The 16,946-nt window shown below is 38.9% G+C and overlaps 2 protein-coding genes, 3 long non-coding RNA genes and 1 pseudogene across 7 annotated transcripts; 1 reads left to right on the forward strand and 5 right to left on the reverse strand.

Moving 5' to 3' along the window:
- Positions 1-298: 298 nt before the first annotated feature.
- Positions 299-11,358, reverse strand: LOC147506761 (uncharacterized protein At4g10930-like; annotated as a pseudogene). The gene is made up of 9 exons (XR_015221171.1): positions 10,332-11,358; positions 10,148-10,222; positions 8,454-9,554; positions 6,403-8,358; positions 1,412-1,514; positions 1,052-1,326; positions 842-958; positions 627-746; positions 299-535 (listed from the first exon to the last, which is right to left on the reverse strand). The product of XR_015221171.1 is annotated as an uncharacterized protein At4g10930-like (transcript).
- On the reverse strand, positions 739-1,308 carry LOC147506762 (peptidyl-prolyl cis-trans isomerase FKBP62-like). The gene is made up of 4 exons (XM_086605837.1): positions 1,199-1,308; positions 1,052-1,104; positions 842-958; positions 739-746 (listed from the first exon to the last, which is right to left on the reverse strand). Exons 1-4 carry the CDS (start codon positions 1,306-1,308, stop codon positions 739-741), a joined length of 288 nt encoding a protein of 95 aa, XP_086461963.1.
- Positions 3,370-6,392, reverse strand: LOC147506763 (putative disease resistance protein RGA1). Its single transcript, XM_086605838.1, has one exon. The coding sequence runs from the start codon at positions 5,566-5,568 to the stop codon at positions 3,370-3,372; it is 2,199 nt and encodes a 732-aa protein (XP_086461964.1). The 5' UTR covers positions 5,569-6,392.
- Positions 11,359-11,439: 81 nt separating the features above from the next.
- LOC147506764 (uncharacterized) lies at positions 11,440-13,415 on the reverse strand. Its single transcript, XR_015193932.1, has 3 exons — positions 13,010-13,415; positions 12,785-12,860; positions 11,440-11,750 (listed from the first exon to the last, which is right to left on the reverse strand). It is a non-coding gene; the product is annotated as an uncharacterized LOC147506764 (long non-coding RNA).
- A 186-nt stretch (positions 13,416-13,601) lies between these two features.
- Positions 13,602-15,583, reverse strand: LOC147506765 (uncharacterized). 2 transcript variants are annotated; one of them, XR_015193930.1, is made up of 7 exons: positions 15,160-15,583; positions 14,991-15,067; positions 14,763-14,903; positions 14,404-14,677; positions 14,191-14,310; positions 13,976-14,095; positions 13,602-13,884 (listed from the first exon to the last, which is right to left on the reverse strand). It is a non-coding gene; the product is annotated as an uncharacterized LOC147506765 (long non-coding RNA). The 2 variants fall into 2 exon arrangements; XR_015193929.1 differs by having other exon boundaries at positions 14,191-14,677; positions 15,160-15,566.
- LOC147506766 (uncharacterized) lies at positions 15,527-16,100 on the forward strand. Its single transcript, XR_015193931.1, has 3 exons — positions 15,527-15,635; positions 15,715-15,830; positions 16,078-16,100. It is a non-coding gene; the product is annotated as an uncharacterized LOC147506766 (long non-coding RNA).
- The last annotated feature ends 846 nt before the right edge of the window (positions 16,101-16,946 follow it).

A 16,946-nucleotide genomic window follows, 5' to 3' on the forward strand; every position in this document is an offset into this window, starting at 1 on the left:
AATCTGAGAATCCAAACCATTTTTGAGTAGTTAGAATTCTGAGGTATCACCTCGGTCATTCTTACTTCCTCAAGAATCAAGACCATCCATCTAACGGGCTTCATCATGACACAAATTTCACATCAGAGCATTGCAATACATATAAATTTAAGTACCTAACAAATGAAATCTGGTTTCAAAGGGAAAAAAACCAAGCAGATAACACACTAAATTTGAAGACACCTCCCCTAGAGCAGAGGGAGGAGCTAATAAAGCCAAGGAAATACGTAATATCATTTCATCAATACTCAAAAATACATAACGAAAATAACCTTTTATCAATAATCAGAAGAGTATTACAAAGACTCTAGACTCAAGAACGTAACCCTACCAACTACAAAGATTAAGAAACGTTGCGGCCTAACTACTAAGACATCAACCAGACACACAGCCCAGTAAACTGTAAACAGAAGACATCCAATGCACTGAACACAGTTGTCCATCATATCACACCTCACTGTCAACGCTTGAGATCTGCTGCCTACGCTGCTGCTTTCTGCGGATAGATAATATTTGTCAGGAGAACGGTCAACTTAAACCAAAGAAAAGTGACCCTCACAATTTTTTATTAAAGGTCAGCAACTTACATTAGTATCAAGGGATTCTAATTTGCTCATCTTGGTAAATATGTTGCCATAACTGAGTGTCCTTCTTATTGAACTCCTTCATTTTTCTCCTTCTAGACTTTATACTCCAGCTTTACGTCCCTGATTGCACAAAGATTCCACCCCAACATACATTTTGTCAAGAGACATTGGACATCAATGAATTGGCCGGTACAATAAAAAGGCACAATACATACCTGTGTTGGGATCAATTTCCAACACCTTAATATCTATCCCAGCAAGGTCCAAATTAGCCAGCTGAATGTAAGCTTGGGCATGTCTATAGAGTGCCCTAACATTCGTATTCTCAAGTTCTAGCACCAACAAAATTATTATCGCAACATTAATACTCAGGCCCCTTGGTTTGATGTGATTTGAGTCGTAGGCATAAGTTAATCTGCAGTTACCTTTGTGCATAGTTTCTCTGCTTGTTTGTAGTCCTTTAGCTTCAGCTTGCAAGCTGCATTATTCAGATTGCAGCTTACCTTCAGAACCTTGGACTGTTTTGTTTCCTCTTCACTGAAGTTGGTGTCATATTCAATAAATTTTCCAGCCTGATCACAAGGAGATTTTCAGTCGCCATAGCATATTTTCCAGCTTTGAATGCATCATTTCCTTCCTCTTTCTTCTTACCAGCGGCTTCAATTTTCTCAGGTGTGTTCATGTCCCACAATTCTCTCTCCTATTGATAGAAAAGGAAAATTTTAAATTCACTCATACCAAGCACAATGCAAGAGCCGTACAAAGAGAATTCTCACTAAAGATACCTTGACAATTCTTTTTTATGTGGAATTTGGGGGAACAACAGCTCATCGTCATGACCTGTCTTCAGAAACACAGTTCCATCTTGCAATTTCCCAATAAGTTTCACTGTCAGACAAATGAGATAATATTAAGCTTTATTATTAATTGAAAAAATAAATATAATTAATGAATACTGAAATAAATCTTCTTCATGTTTTCGTTCAATTGTGTAATCAAAAATGATAAATTAATTTTCCGCCAGAAGAACTAACTCAGTTCCTGCTTCTTTCAATATCTTTCCTATCAATTTCAATCTTGGGAATGTGGGTTAAGATGCTCCAATCCTCTCTGCTAATAATAGGGCACTCGGTGATTATCAATTGGCTAAGTATGGTGAGTGGTTTCAACTCCTCTGGCTTGAAATCAAGGAAATCGCAGTCATAAAAACTCAATTGTTGAAGTGACGTGAGTTGGTTTAATCCTTGGGGGAGAGAGGAATGCGGAAGAGAATAGATAAAAAGAGATTTGAGGTTGTTGTTGTGGGTGAGGGACATTAACGATTTTGAAAGAACACCTACATCTCTCCATAATTCCAGAGTTTCAAGCCGAGGAGGAAAAAGGTAGTGCGGTTCCACCTTCAAATTTGGGCAATTATAGAGGACCAAGTATGTAATATTAGGGATGTCCAAACGGGTACCCGACCCGGCCCGAACCCGATTTTTCGGGTTTTGAACGGGTATCGGGTTACCCGGGCCCGGCCCTATTCTTTGCGGGTCGGGTTCGGGTTCGGGTATTTGTTGGATACATGTGACCAAACCCTACCCTAACCCTATATTTCGGGTACCCGTCGGGTTCGGGTTCGGGTTTCGGGTATGGTAAAACCCGAAATATATGAAATAAAAGAATATTAAATCTCTTCATCAGGAACGCCATTTTCAGTTATTAGATCTCAAGAAAAAACCTCTTTTTCATCTAATTAATCAAAAGCCATCTTCTTTTATTGGATTTGATCTGTTTAACTTTAACATCGTAAAAGCCAGCGTGATCGTCAAAGATTCAAAACACACGGGATTGCATTTTTGAAAAGCAAAAGAAAAAAGAAGGCAAGCAAAGAATCAATTCCAAGACAATAACTCAATAAGATTGATGGTTTTGGGAGTTTCACTTCTTTATGGTGGTGTGAATCGACATTGATTTAATTGATAATAAGATTGATGGCTTTTGGGAGTTTCGGTTTCTTATGGTGGTGTGAATCCGACCTATTGATTTCTTTCGACGCTTGGTGACCACATTTAGAAAAGAGATATTTGAGGAGGTCCGCAAATTTTCCGAGTGAATGCAAACTAGCACCATCAAACCCACCAATCTCTTCATCATGAGCGTGTGATTGGATTGTCTTGTTCTTGGAGAGTTGTTGGAGGGAGAGAGAGAATAGTAAGTGGCGGTCAAAGGTAATTTGTCTTGAAGACCAAAGTAAATAGTAATGAAGCAAAAAGACTAAAAGTTTGTTGAAGATAAATAGATAATAAATGAAAATATAGTTGTTGGGAATTATGGTCCGGTTCGGGTTCGGGTTTTGGTCGGGCATTTTACCCCTATATAACTGGGTTTTGGGTTCGGGTTCGGTCACGGATATGGTTTCGGGGCTTTTTAACCCTTTTAACGGGTTTAGGGCCAAATTATCTGCCTCGGGTCGGGTCGTCCGGGGTTTAGATAGTATGACCAAACCCGACCCTATGTATTTCGTCAGGGGTTCGGGTTCGGGTTTTGTCGGGCTCAGGCGAGGGTTGGTCGCGGTTTTTTTTGGGTTTTAGGCGGGGTTTTGGGTTTGAGGCCGGGGGAATGGACATCCCTATGTAATATTGGACATCATCCAAGTAGCGGCGTGGAGCCAACATAGCTTTCTATTTGCAATCGTTCCAAGCTTTCTTTATGTGGTTCAGATTTTCAAGAACACCTTCCATCCTTCATTATCTCCTCTTCATTGACGTTTCCAATATCTCGCCATAGTCGAATATCCGAAATTCAACACCAAGCCTGAAATGTTTTTCTTTTTCTGCAATTCTGCCTCTTTAGCCTCATTCACACTTTTTACATTCCTTAACCTCGTAATAACTAGCCTTCCTTTTAGAAAATTGAGATTTCCTAGTTCCCCAATGACGGACCCTTTGCTGCTTCCATCACTCACAACAAACTTACTTAAAGTTCGAAGCTGACTCAATCTCTCAATGCCTCCTCGCGGATAATACTTTAGATCACCAGTGTATTCAACTTCCAGATGTCTTAGGTTAGAAAGCTCCCCAATTCCTTCTGGCAGTTTGCGAAGCCCATAACAACTGTTAAGCTTCAGTGTTTGCAAATTAACTAGACTTCTCACTGTCTCAGGCAATTCCTTCAGTCTTGTGTTGAAAGACAAATCAAGGTACCGAAGATGTAATAATCTACTCACTTCACTTGGAATAGAATATATGAGTCCATCACTCAAGTCTAAGCTCCTAAGACATGTCAACTGGTGTAATGCAGAAGGTACCGACCTGAATGTTTTTACTACCAACAGCGTGCGTAACTTCTTCGCTTCATAGATAGATGGATTCTCTACATCATCAACTGTCAAATGACGAATCTTGTCATTGATAATTTTCTCATTATTCACCAAAATAGAACAATCAGTTTCTGTGAGGTACTTGGCAAAGTCATGTACCAGATCATGCATCTTGCATCCAACAATGTTTCCAACGTCGTCTTTCTTAAAATCTTGGAAGAATGAACGCATCGCCAGAGCATCAAAATACTCCACACCAACCCTCTCTAACTCTCTTGCTCTGTCAGAATCGAGATAACCTTGAGCCATCCATAGCTTCACCAACTGATCCTTCTCCATGTTGTGGTCTTTCGGAAAGATTGCACAGTACATAAAGCATCGTTTCAAAACTGACGGCAAAGCGTGATAGCTCAACATAAGAGCAGGTCGTAAGAAACTCTTTTCTTGTGTTTCCCATATGTCACTTTCTAATACATCCCTCCAATCTTCTTTTGTTTGTTTGCATCGCATTAGACTTGCTAATGTCTTGACAGCTAGTGGAACACCTTTGCATTTCTTCGCGAGGTCTTGTCCAATTCCCTTCAGTCTTTCACAATCTTCTTTCGATCTTTCCGAAAAAGCTATTTGTCTGAATATGTGCCAACAATCATCTTCTAACAATTCTACCAGCCTGCGTGTATAAGTTGAGCCGATCTTCTTCGCAACTACCTCGTTACGTGTGGTGACAATGATTTTGCTTCCTCGCTCACCACCATCCAGAGATAACTTCAATGACTCCCAAGAGTTGGAATCTTCAGTCCAAACATCATCTAGCACGAGCAAAAACCGCTTTCCCTTTACGGAGTTGCACAAATGCTGATGTAGAAGATCCCACCCAACTACATTTTCTGGTAGCTTCTCACTAGTAGCGTGTGCAATGATTTCTCTAGCAATCCTTTCACGATCAAAAGGTTCAGAAACACAAACCCATATTTTCAGCTTAAAGGTAGCTTCCTTATACACTAGCTGCGCAAGAGTTGTCTTGCCAAACCCACCAGTTCCAACTATTGACAAGATAGGTATACGAACCTGAGTTTCTTGTTGACTAGTCTTACACAGCATGCTAAGTATCTCTTGTTTGTCATGATCCCGACCGAATACCTTTGATACATCCACAACAGAGCTAGTGAATTGTCGAGGTTCCTCGTGACTATGACTCTGAACGAGGCCTAGTCGATCCTTGCTGAGAGCAATCTTATCTAGTACTTCTCTTATGTCTTTAATCCTGTGAGCAATGACAATGGCATGGCGCACTCCAACATGTTTAAAGCAAGCACACAGAGATAACAAGTAGGAACGCACCCTGTTGGCAACGTGAGGGCCATTAGCAGAAATGAGAATTCGTGTGTTCCATTCATCCAAAACATCCTCTGCATCATACATCACATCTTTGAGCTGTCCCAACCAAACCTTCACTGCTTTATCATGGATTTCTTTCTTTTCAGCGTCTTCAAGCACCGCTTTGATCAAAGTGAGATGAGTGTCGAGGGTATTTAATTCTTCACGAACGCCAACCACTAACCTGACCTTCTGTTCAACTTCATTTCGAATGAGTGAAGCCAACTGGTCCAGGACAGCAGAAAGTATTGCTTCAGCCATTTTTTTTATTGATCAACAAAGAAGAAATGAGATACAAGAAGCTTAGGTTACTCTAGTAGGTTTTTTGTGTGAAGACCAATAATGGGAGAGGAAGACGAAATCAAAGAGAGATATAATGGAGGTCGAATGAATTATTGATGTTAGGTTGTGGAAAAGTGGATATTTTTTGTTGTGGAGGAACCAAGATTTAAAGCCAAATGAATTATTCATTTCTCTCTTGACAAGCAATAATAACTTCAACTTTAACTTCTTATAAACAACTAACACCTCTTAAACCCCACAACCTCAACTTTTCACAAGAACAGAATCTCCTTCCCTTCCGAAACTTGGCAGCATCCCTTGCACTGACGTTTCCTTCGCTGAAAGGTACTTCAAAGTATATATTCCATTCCTTTCCTCAATTTTGCATAACCCCTTTTGATAAATGACAAAAAATGTATTCTTTTCTTGTTAATAGAGAAAATAGATGATTCCCACACTTAAAAAATTCACATGCGAATTCATGGAGGATAAACTTTGGTTTTATATATGATGCTACAGAGATGTTGCCTTGAGGCAGTCTAATATTCACTACTAATTCTCCATCTATTATTGAGAACGCAATAAAAGGTAGTCTTCAATGTGAATAGAAGCAATCTTAGAATAGTGTTAGAAATCCTACACCATGCATGTACTTAGATAGAGCTATGTTATAACGCACACCATAGTTGGCTTAAGTGCTGGATTTGGTGTTTCGCTGCCGAGTCACATGGATAGAGCTATCAAATTGCCAGCAGTTTTTTGCCGATCCGGTTAATTGTTGTAGTAAATCGTCTGTTAAGGCCATTCTCTTACCTTTGTCTATATTTCCATACATATCTGATATTGTTGCGCAAGTTCTTAGTTCATGCCAAGTATTTTGCCTAAAATCGTGGTTATCTGTTCATGAATGTTAGGTGTTAACGCTAGTCACAGCAATCATTGTTCCCAAAGTCGGTTACATTTTGTTGGACAGAACTCGACACATATACACTTTTGAGCTACGGCTTACCCTGGCCCTCTAAGGATTTGAACCTCGTTCTTTGATTTCATTTGTCCTACTGAATGCTTTATCACCTTACTAATCTGTCTTTAGTTTGGTTATTGAACACCGTGTCTATTCATTTGAAGAAATGGAACGTTTATTGATGTGCATGGTAACCAATTTCAAGTTGTTGGGGAGCACTTTGCAATTTGCTAATAATAGGTCTTGTAAAGGTGAGAGCCCATAAAAGTTTGATCGGTTAAGATAGATGAATCTCTGATTTGGGTAAAAAATGCATAATTTTGCTTTGTGACTGCTCTAGCAATATAGGCAAAGCTTATAGTGCTAAACTGTTTGCATATTGCTTCGAGTTATACAAATATGCCTCGTCCGACTTCCCATTCTTAATCATCGCTTGCAATGCAGAATTATACGCCAACACATTCATTTTAACACTCGAACCCTCTCCCAACAAATCAGCATAAATCTCCATCGCCTCCTTATCCAAACCTTTCAAAAAATAAGCCTTCATCAAATTCCCATAAACAATCCCATCATTCACAAACTCCAACTTCTCCTTCAACTCTTCAAAAAGGACCAAAGCTTGATCCCCATCCTCATTTTTCACAAGACCCAACATCAAATAATTATAAACAGCAGGATCAGCAGCTAAACCCTTTTCCAACATTTCATCTTTCAACTCAACGGCTCAATCCACTTTCAAATTGTCAACTAACCACTTAACTAAAATCCTATAAGTAGTAGGCGAAGGATCAAAAGGTGCATTATTAATCAACTGTTTATAATGTTCTAAAGCAGTATCAGTCTTCCTACAATCACAATACGCATTAATCAATAGATTATGCGTAACCACATTCGCAGCCACACCCGCTTACGTAACAAACCTATGTAACAAAAGCATATCAGAATACCGGCTTTGCCTCAACAGTGCAGCCATAACAGCATTACAAGTAAATATAGTAGGCTTACAATTAGAATATATCAAATGCCATGTATATAAAGCGGCTTCATCTAAATCATGTTCGCGTATTAATCAAGTGAGCGGAGCGAATGATTTTGGCAGAAGGGGGGCTATGCGGACAAAAACCAACATGGTTGGTTTCTGTCTATCTGTCCTCACTTCTCTCATTTTTTCTCTTTCTCCTTCACCCATCTCTCCCTCTCCCCTGCATCACCCAACTCTCTCTCTCTCCCCACAGCTCCACTCACTCCCCACTGCCACGCAGTATACTAGTGTTACTATCTTGTTGTTAAGATCAAGACGCTCACCTTTTAATACTGACACGTGTTCGGGTAGTTTGGGTTTTGAGGACGGCGTTGGGGTCGGTTGTTGGGTCGAATGGAGTTGAATGGGGGTTCTACGCATAGCGTACGTTTGCGTTGTCTACGCACGGCTGCGGCTTCTTCGGGTGTGGCGTAGGAGAGACAATGGATGGAGAGTAGAGGAGTGACGTAGCGGTGATGATGAGTGAGGGGTTTTGTTAGGGTTTTGAGGTGGGTACTGAAAAAGGTGAGTTTGGAGAGATGCATGATTTTGTTCATTAAAATCAGGGACTATCGGTTTTTACTTGGGCAGCTTCGACATACTGCTCTGCAAGCTTCTTCACCTTTTCACCTTGATGAGAAAGTTTGCGTTACTGTCTCTAGAGTGGTATCTCATAATTTTGGATGTTGCATGTTTTTTCCACCGCCCACCGGTACTGTTCGACAGTAATCACACTACTCTTGCATGTTGGTGTGATGTGCTCTTTAATGTAGGCCTCAACCTGTAACAAAAAAGTTTGAATTTTATAACAAGTAATCAAGATAAACCAGCAAGGAGCCACGACTTAAATAAGGTATATGTAGTAAAACTGTGTACCTTTCTGGAAACAGAAACGCTATTGTCCGATGGCTTTGTTTTGTTGGTTTTCTTCTCATTCCTCCGAATGTTCTTTTTCACCAAAGAATGGTTAGCTGAATTTTCCCCATCAGAAGAGCCACAGTCAGCTGGCAACCCACTCCTGACGAATTTATTCTCCGCATAACTCTCGTGATCAAAATCAGATGCTCTACCAGCTTTATCTTGAGTACAATTAGCATCTTCTTTTTGGTCTATGTCTTCAGTGCAAACTTCTTTTCCACTCGAGACAACTGCCTCTCCTGAAGCTTTGTCAGGAAATCTTTCTACAAGAGGTTCTTTATCGGGTCCATATAATTCTTCACACTCCGCCCATGAAGGATCTCCACACGTTTCATCTTGTAAAGGGTTTGCTGTGGGACATGAATCCTCTGTCTTAACATCCAAGGTTGAAATTTCAATGCCCTTGTGAACCTCGAGGAAGGGAAAACCATTCCGATCATTAATAAATTCCAACCTCTCAATATCTTTTGGGTCCAAATCATTATTGGTTCTTCTGGTATTCTGGGTGGAGAATACTACCTTCATTTTTAAATCACCCTCTTCTGGTTGTGGTTTAGATACCTTAGGATCAATTCCACCAATATAATCCTCACTATCCAAATCATACTCGAAATCTCCATATATATCCAGCTCTGCATGACTATCAATATCAAACACATTCTCAGGTCCTTTGTCTTCATTCAGTGACTGATTGTCATCATTAACATCTGACCTATAGGGACTGTTAAGTGGCGAGTCGGACACTAGGCCTGCCATTCTTAGTGCTGCTTCTGCTGATGGATCAGAGGATTCTTCGCCTGCTGGATCTGTACTTTCGGTATCAACTACTGATTGAGAAGGGCCAGATTCTGCAGCAGTATCATGCCTGTTACTACTCGTATGTCGAGCCAGCGCCTGAGCACAGAGGTTTAGGTACACCAGCTTGCTGTTTGACCTATTAACAACCTCATTCTCAATGTTAACAGCATCAGCAACAGCCAACTCTGTATCAGCTGTTCTTCGCAAAACAGGCAGATTAGCTTTCCGCAAGAAATGCTCAATCAAGTGGTGAAGTTGAGCCTATATAGGAAACAAAACAAGGGACAGATGAGTATACCCCAAAAAATGATGAATCTCATAACAAAAAAACCTTATATACATTGTGATGGAGATTGGATCAATTTTCTTGATGTACTTGTAGTTATGTATTCTAATATAGGGGCATAATCGGGTACAAACTTTTTTAATTTTAGCAATTTTGGGGAACCAACTTCCACTCTTTTTTGCAAAGTTAGGTTCCATCTGTGTTCCCTCCATTATTTTCACGTGTCAGTTTTTTAATTTATATTTATTTTCTTTAATTACGTGGATATTAAAAAACAAGCCACATGAAAATAATGAACGGAACACAAACAGGACCTAACACCCCAACAAAGTGATAAGTTGGTTCCCCAAAATTGCTCAACAAAAACTTTGTACCCCAAATTCAGATTTTGTGTAAAGTTCGTTACCCAATTATGCATTTTTTTTTAATATTTAGAGTCAACCACTATGTAGCATGTACTTTAGATTTGTAGTGGTATTTGGGTTTATCATCTAGTAGGGTTGTCAGTTCATATTGTAGAAATTATTATTAAAACCCCATTGGAGGTCATTGAATAGAACTTCCGTACCTGCCTAACTGACATGGGAACTTATGGCGAATCGGTGTCAGTATCGGTCTCATATCTAGGGCGGGGTAGTTGTGCCTACTCATATCAAAGAAAAAAGGAGGGAAAATCAGTTCTAATGATGTGAAAATTTAACTGCCAATAGAACAGGAAAAAGTATTTAGTAAAAAGAAATAATTTCACGTACTAATAACGGAAAGCTTCTTCCCTTGAGCATGGTGCTATCTCCTGGTTTCCCTTGAGTTGAATTCCTATCTACCGCAGAAGTTTTTCTAGCAAGAACCTCCAAGGCCCATTTCCTTTTATCACTCTTCACATCGGATTTTCCAGGCAATTCTTTCAGAGGCTAGTCATTCACTTGAGACCCACTTGCCATAGACATGGAATCCTGATTTCTCATGGACCCATTTGAGTATACAGTCTTACAAGAAGCTTCATCCTTTGAATCTTGAAGAGAACTCCTACTAGTCTGATTAGGATTTTGGATACGAATGTCACTAGTTGGTTTATAAGCTTTTTCATTCACAACTTTTCCTTTATTCAATCCATCATTTCTGGTGACTGTAAGAGCTGAGAGAGGCTTGATATCATCACTCCTTGGAAAAACGGAGGTATCTGCCAAATACAATCTGGAAAGGATGGGATTTGAAGCCTCATCTCCAGGTTCATTTTCCATTTCTGCGATCTCTGGGCCCTTCTTAGGAGATCAAGTACTGATTTCAGAGTCTCAACCTTTTCAGGCTTAGTGGCTCTCCTGCACCGATGCTTCCAGAACTCGACTTCCCAATCTCTATCCCATGCACGTCTGCTTTCCATTGAATTTCCATAAATCTTCTTTGTAAGGTTCTCATTATCTTCCCTTTCTGAAGCAATGACTTTTTAGACATTACAAATGAAGGATTCAACCTTCTAACAGGTTCTCGTTCTGGTCTAGACCCAGCTATTGCATTTCTGAATGCAAGGAGAAGTTTTGGGTCAAATATTTTACTTTGGCCGTCGTCTTTTGTGGCCCTATTACGAACTGCTTCTCTTATTTCTTTTCTTAGTTTCTCCAGTTTGGAAGACTCGTCTTCTGGAGCTCTCCGCAGAATTTTTTTCACTCTTAATCCAGCACCAGTATCTCTTTCCTTCATGAGTTTATCTGCAGAACTTGAGAGTGACAGGTGACCAGGTCTCTTATCATTACCACGAACTATGCTCATAATATCTGATCGCTATTTCTCTGTTCTTCAACATCTTTCGACTTCTCATCTCCAGAAACTGCTGAGATATTGGTACATTCTCGTTAAGCCTTCTGATATGGATTTTGTGGACTACACTTGCGGAATGTTTTTGTCGTGTTTTTCCATCAACTTTGGCTTTCTTTGCAGGAACCTTGTCAACCATTTGACATCTACTGGAAACGATGTCAACTTTATCTTTAGAAATTTCCGGGAGATGGGTACATTCCTGTCTGCTCCCTGATACAGGTTCTCTAACTTCATGTTCAACACAGTGTTGGGATTTTCTACCATCTTTGGCTTTCTTGGCAGGAGGTTCAGTCCCTAATTCATCTCTAGGAGACATGGTGTCCGCTTCAGTAAGTTCTGTGACCAGAACACAGTCCCTGTTTCAAGAGAAGAAAAAAATCGAAAAGTTTAGCTCAAGATGCAGTAAAAGATCGTAAATTATTAAAATGTACTTGGCTTTCTAATTCATGGGAATTGAGAGGCAAAGACAGTTTATTGCATTTTCTATGACAAGGAAATGATAAAACTATAAGAACAAAAGATTATCTCTCTGCATGCGGTACAAAGTCACATTAACTAAACATACCGTGAATACGTCAATAAAACAAAAGAAACACAAATTGAACTTGAGGACTGCAGTTATTCCATATTGTCAGGTCAATCATACGCCATGGGTTTCAAAATCATCATTTTGCACTTGCCCACTCAACCTCTGATGCTTACATGGAAAAGCACAATATAAAAATGTAATTCTATTTTAGTGTTCATTACCTTGAAACAGACAAAAAGCAAAACACAACAAGAAATCCCTTGAAAACAGAAAGCAAAAACAAGAAAACCTACAAACTTATAAACCATTAGTTGCCAGAACTGACCAAATACTAAATAAATCATTTCTTACCCCATGGATGTGCATTTAAACCTACAACATAGAACAACCAAAGGGACCAAGGATTCATCTCTCCTCTCTTGGACAGGAGAGTATTTTAACATCTTCTTTCATACATTTTAGTATATCTTTGACTAGCTAGGCATATACCGTTAAGCATCAGAGACATTTGAAAGTAATTTTCGTGCATCTTTACAGGTATATAAATCTATTTAATCATGTGAGTAAAAGACTAAGCACTTAACCCAATAGTTTCAGTATGGAACTCCTTGAGTTGCAGAGCATCCAACTCAAAACCAATTGGCAATGAGTGGAGCAGCCCCGGGATTTATATATTTTAACTGTTCGCTTCAAACTCCCAATGTGGGGCAATTATCACAACACAACTCCTCTCAACTATATAGCGAGTTAAATGAAATCTGATTTAAAGATACAAATCATGTTTTGAGAATAATAATTTAAGTTTCAAAAATCAACTACACAAGTACAAATATAATAAGGAATTGTTGAATAGCTGGTGACCTGGAACTCATTGACTTTCTCTTGACACAACTGGATACATCTCCATCTTCATTAGCATCCAGGCCCATGTTATCAACTGAAACGTGCAACAAATGTGTCAAGATGGCCAAGTAGAAGGTGTTAATGATGCTCCTATACTATCTGAACGTGAGGAGATATTTTTGCTTTGATCTAACAAGATGGTAAGCAAATAGAAGATGTCAATGCCAAGTATTAGTTCCAGACCTGACAAAGAACATTCGTTGACGAGCTTTTGCGTCTGTGAAACTTCAGATGGGTCATATTCAGTTGTATCACTATAGGTATTATCTGGTAGAAAAGAATTAAGAAGTTAAGCAAATAAGATTAAGTATAAGACTGGTTCACACAAGATATTTATCTGGTATGCACATAAGTTTCAATGCCAACAACGCAACCTGCCCTGGAAGTTACACACATTCTAACTGTAACTGTAATCCCTCAAAAATCTTCGCGACCTATTGGAAAATGTTCCACATCAGACCTGTCTTACGAAGTTATGACTTGTGCCTTGAAGACTAATCAGTTGTGCACTGAAAGAGAATCTGAGAATGCAAACCGTTTTTGAGTAGTTAGATTTCTGAGGTATCACCTCGGTCATTCTTATTTCCTCAAGAATCAAGACCATCCATCTAACGGGCTTCATCGTGACACAAATTTCACATCAGAGCATTGCAATACATATAAATTTAAGTACGTACCTAACAAATGAAATCTGGTTTCAAAGGGAAAAAAACCAAGCAGATAACACACTAAATTTGAAGACACTGCCCCTAGAGCAGAGGGGGGAGCTAATAAAGCCAAGGAAATACGTAATATCCTTTCATCAATAATCAAAAATACGTAACGAAAATAACCTTTTATCAATAATCAGAAGAGTTTTACAAAGACTCTAGACTCAAGAACGTAACCCTACCAACTACAAAGATTAAGAAACATTGCGGCTCTAACTACTAAGACATCAACCAGACACACGACCCAGTAAACTGTAAATAGAAGACATCCAATGAAATGAACACAGTTGTCCATCATATCACACCTCACTGTCAACGCTTGAGATCTGCTGCCTACGCTGCTGCTTTCTGCGGATAGATAATATTTGTCAGGAGAACAGTCAACTTAAACCAACGAAAAGTGACCCTCACAATTTATTATTAAAGGTCAGCAACTTACATTAGTATCAAGGGTTTCTAATTTGCTCATCTTGGTAAATATGTTGCCATAACTGAGTGTCCTTCTTATTGAACTCCTTCATTTTTACCCTTCAAGACTTTATACTCCAGCTTTACGTTCCTGATTCCACAAAGATTCCACCCCAACATACATTTTGTCAAGAGACATTGGACATCAATAAATTGGCCGGTACAATAAAAAAGCACAATACATACCTGTGTTGGGATCAATTTCCAACACCTTCTTAATATCGATCCCAGCAAGGTCCAAATTAGCCAGCTGAATGTAAGCTTGGGCATGTCTATAGAGTGCCCTAACATTCATACTCTCAAGTTCTAGCACCAACAAAATTATTACCGCAACATTAATACTCAGGACCTTTGGTTTGATGTGATTTGAGTCGTAGGCATAAGTTAATCCGCAGTTACCATTGTGCATAGTTTCTCTGCTTGTTTGTAGTCCTTTAGCTTCAGCTTGCAAGCTGCATTATTCAGATTGCAGCTTACCTTCAGAACCTTGGACTGTTTTGTTTCCTCTTCACTAAGTTGGTGTCATATTCAATAAATTTTCCAGCCTGATTACAAGGAGATTTTCAGTCGCCATTGCATATTTTCCAACTTTGAATGCATCATTTCCTTCCTCTTTCTTCTTACCAGCGGCTTCAATTTTCTCAGGTGTGTTCATGTCCCACAATTCTCTCTCCTATTGAAAGAAAAGGAAAATTTTAAACTCACTCATACCAAGCACAATGCAAGAGCCGTACAAAGAGAAATCACACTAAAGATACCTTGACAAAGGATTCAAGCTCAACTTCATAGTATAATGTGGAATTTGGGGGAACAACAACCATTTCTTGCTTGGATTCAGATGAACTGAAACCATTTCTTCATTGTCATGACAGCTCTATCAAGTCCATCAATAACTTGCTCTGCAAAATGTAAAGACTACACTTCAGTATCAAGTTTAATCATGATAACAAAGAAAGCATGCCAAATCCAGCGACGTGAAAAATTACCTTCATCCATCTTCAACTCAAATAGCTCATCATCTTCAGAAACACAGTTCCATCTTGCAATTTCCCAATAAGTTTCACTGTCAGACAAATGAGATAATATTAAGGTTTAATATTAATTGAAAAAATAAATATAATTAATGAATACTGAAATGAAGAAAAAGGGAAGGACCTCTTCTTCTCGTTCAATTGGGCTTCTTTAAAACACCAAATCTTCTTCATGTTTTCGTTCAATTGTGTAATCAAAAATGAACTTTCCGCCAGAAGAACTAACTCAATTTCTGCCCCTTCTAATATCTTTCTCATCAATGACAATCTTGGGAATGTGGGTTAAGATGCTCCAGTCCTCTCTGCTACGTTCTCTCGTAATAATAGGGCAATAGAAGATGTAAAATTCACGAAGCATGGTGAGTGGTTTCAACTCCTCTGGCTTGAAATCAAGGAATTGGCAATTACGAAATCTCAATCGTTGAAGTGACGTGAGTTGGTTTAATCCTTGGGGGAGAGAGGAATGAGGTGATCGAGAGATTTGAAGATATTTGAGGTTGTTGTTGTTGTGGGTGAGGGACATTAACGATTTTGAAAGAACACCTACATCGTAGTATAACAAGTAACCATGAGACTCATCTCAATTCAAATTCTTCACTGGTACTTGAATATAAATTTTAACTTTTATCTTCAATTTCAAAGATTAAATATGATATCAGATTTTTAAATGAAAATCCAGCAAAGAAACGCATCAAACCAGAACTTCCAGGAAGATAAACTTGAAGCTGCAGCTAGAGAAGCAAAACAAAGACTGCATAAGAAGTTGAGGTTTCAATGGAAATTAGAATCCAAGAGGTAAAATGGAAGGTTGAGGCTTCAGGCATGCATTAGCAAAACTCAAAATGTAGTACTTGCGCTAAAATGGGCTGATTCCTCTCGATGGGGATCGCCATGTGTAAACTTACTGTATTTGGTTTAAGGAACCTTTTAGCATGCAGGACCAGTAGGTACCATGCTAAATTTCAGTAATTGCACTGATCGGAATGTGAAACCTGCACCATGTGTTACTAAGTATTTGTCACATTTCTCATTTTCACTGCAGTTCGAATGGAGGAGGGAGCATGAAAACTGATGATCGTGATTCGGCTTTATGCTCGATGATACTAGGCATTCGTACAGAGGCTTATGGATCAAAGAAGGGGAGCCCGAGGAGGTTCAGTTGGGGAAAGCTTGGATGGAAAGCATCAGACCAAGATGAATGTGCGGTTTGCTTGGAAAGGTTCAAGTATGGTGAGACTCTGGTGTACCTTCCATGTGCCCATAGGTTTCATTCAATGTGTTTAATGCCATGGCTTGAGAAAAATGCTCATTGCCCTTGTTGTCGAACTAATATAACAATGACTTAGCGTTCATTGATAATCCCTAGCTACTACAAGTACGTATGTATTGTGTTATTTTGAATAAAACAAGAGGTGAATTTGGGTTTGGGCTTGGGTTTGGGCTCTTGATGCCTTATTCTCTTTTTAGAAAACCTGTTTTCCAATAGGGTCGGAAACAGAGTTGGATATGGATTGGGTCATATATATCATACAAGTATGCAAACCGTGCTACGCATCGGTGTTTTTTTAAGGCTTTAAACTCATCGCTCTAATATTTCTCAGATAGTATGATTTTTGTCGCTCTAACCTATGTCTCCGATAGTATGATTTTTTGAATTTTAGTTTTAATCTAAAAAATAATATAAAAATATTAGGAGAGATTAAATATAATTTCAGTAATGTAAAGGAGGTTTTTTAAATTATTTTAAATAATATGAAACTAATTCTAATTTCAGTAAAGTGGGAGAGTTTTTTGCAAATTGTTTAAAAAGAAAAGAACTGATTAGAAATTTAAAATAATTAAAGGAGATGGTTCTAAAATCTTAAAATAGAGAGATTGGAAATACACTGTTCGGTTGAGAAGTGGGACTCC

This window comes from Coptis chinensis, chromosome 4 (assembly GCF_015680905.1).
Source record: "Coptis chinensis isolate HL-2020 chromosome 4, ASM1568090v1, whole genome shotgun sequence".
NCBI classification, from domain to species: domain Eukaryota; kingdom Viridiplantae; phylum Streptophyta; class Magnoliopsida; order Ranunculales; family Ranunculaceae; genus Coptis; species Coptis chinensis.

Excerpts from the sequence above, each read along its gene's own strand:
- LOC147506762 (XM_086605837.1), bottom strand. The coding sequence starts at position 1,308 with ATGAACACACCTGAGAAAATTGAAGCCGCTGGTAAGAAGAAAGAGGAA. Across the intron at positions 1,105-1,198 it reads GAAAATCTCCTTGTGATCAG|CTTGCAAGCTGAAGCTAAAG; the intron begins GCTGGAAAATTT and ends TGAATAATGCAG. Across the intron at positions 959-1,051 it reads CAGAGAAACTATGCACAAAG|AACTTGAGAATACGAATGTT; the intron begins GTAACTGCAGAT and ends TGTTGGTGCTAG.
- LOC147506763 (XM_086605838.1), bottom strand. The coding sequence starts at position 5,568 with ATGGCTGAAGCAATACTTTCTGCTGTCCTGGACCAGTTGGCTTCACTC.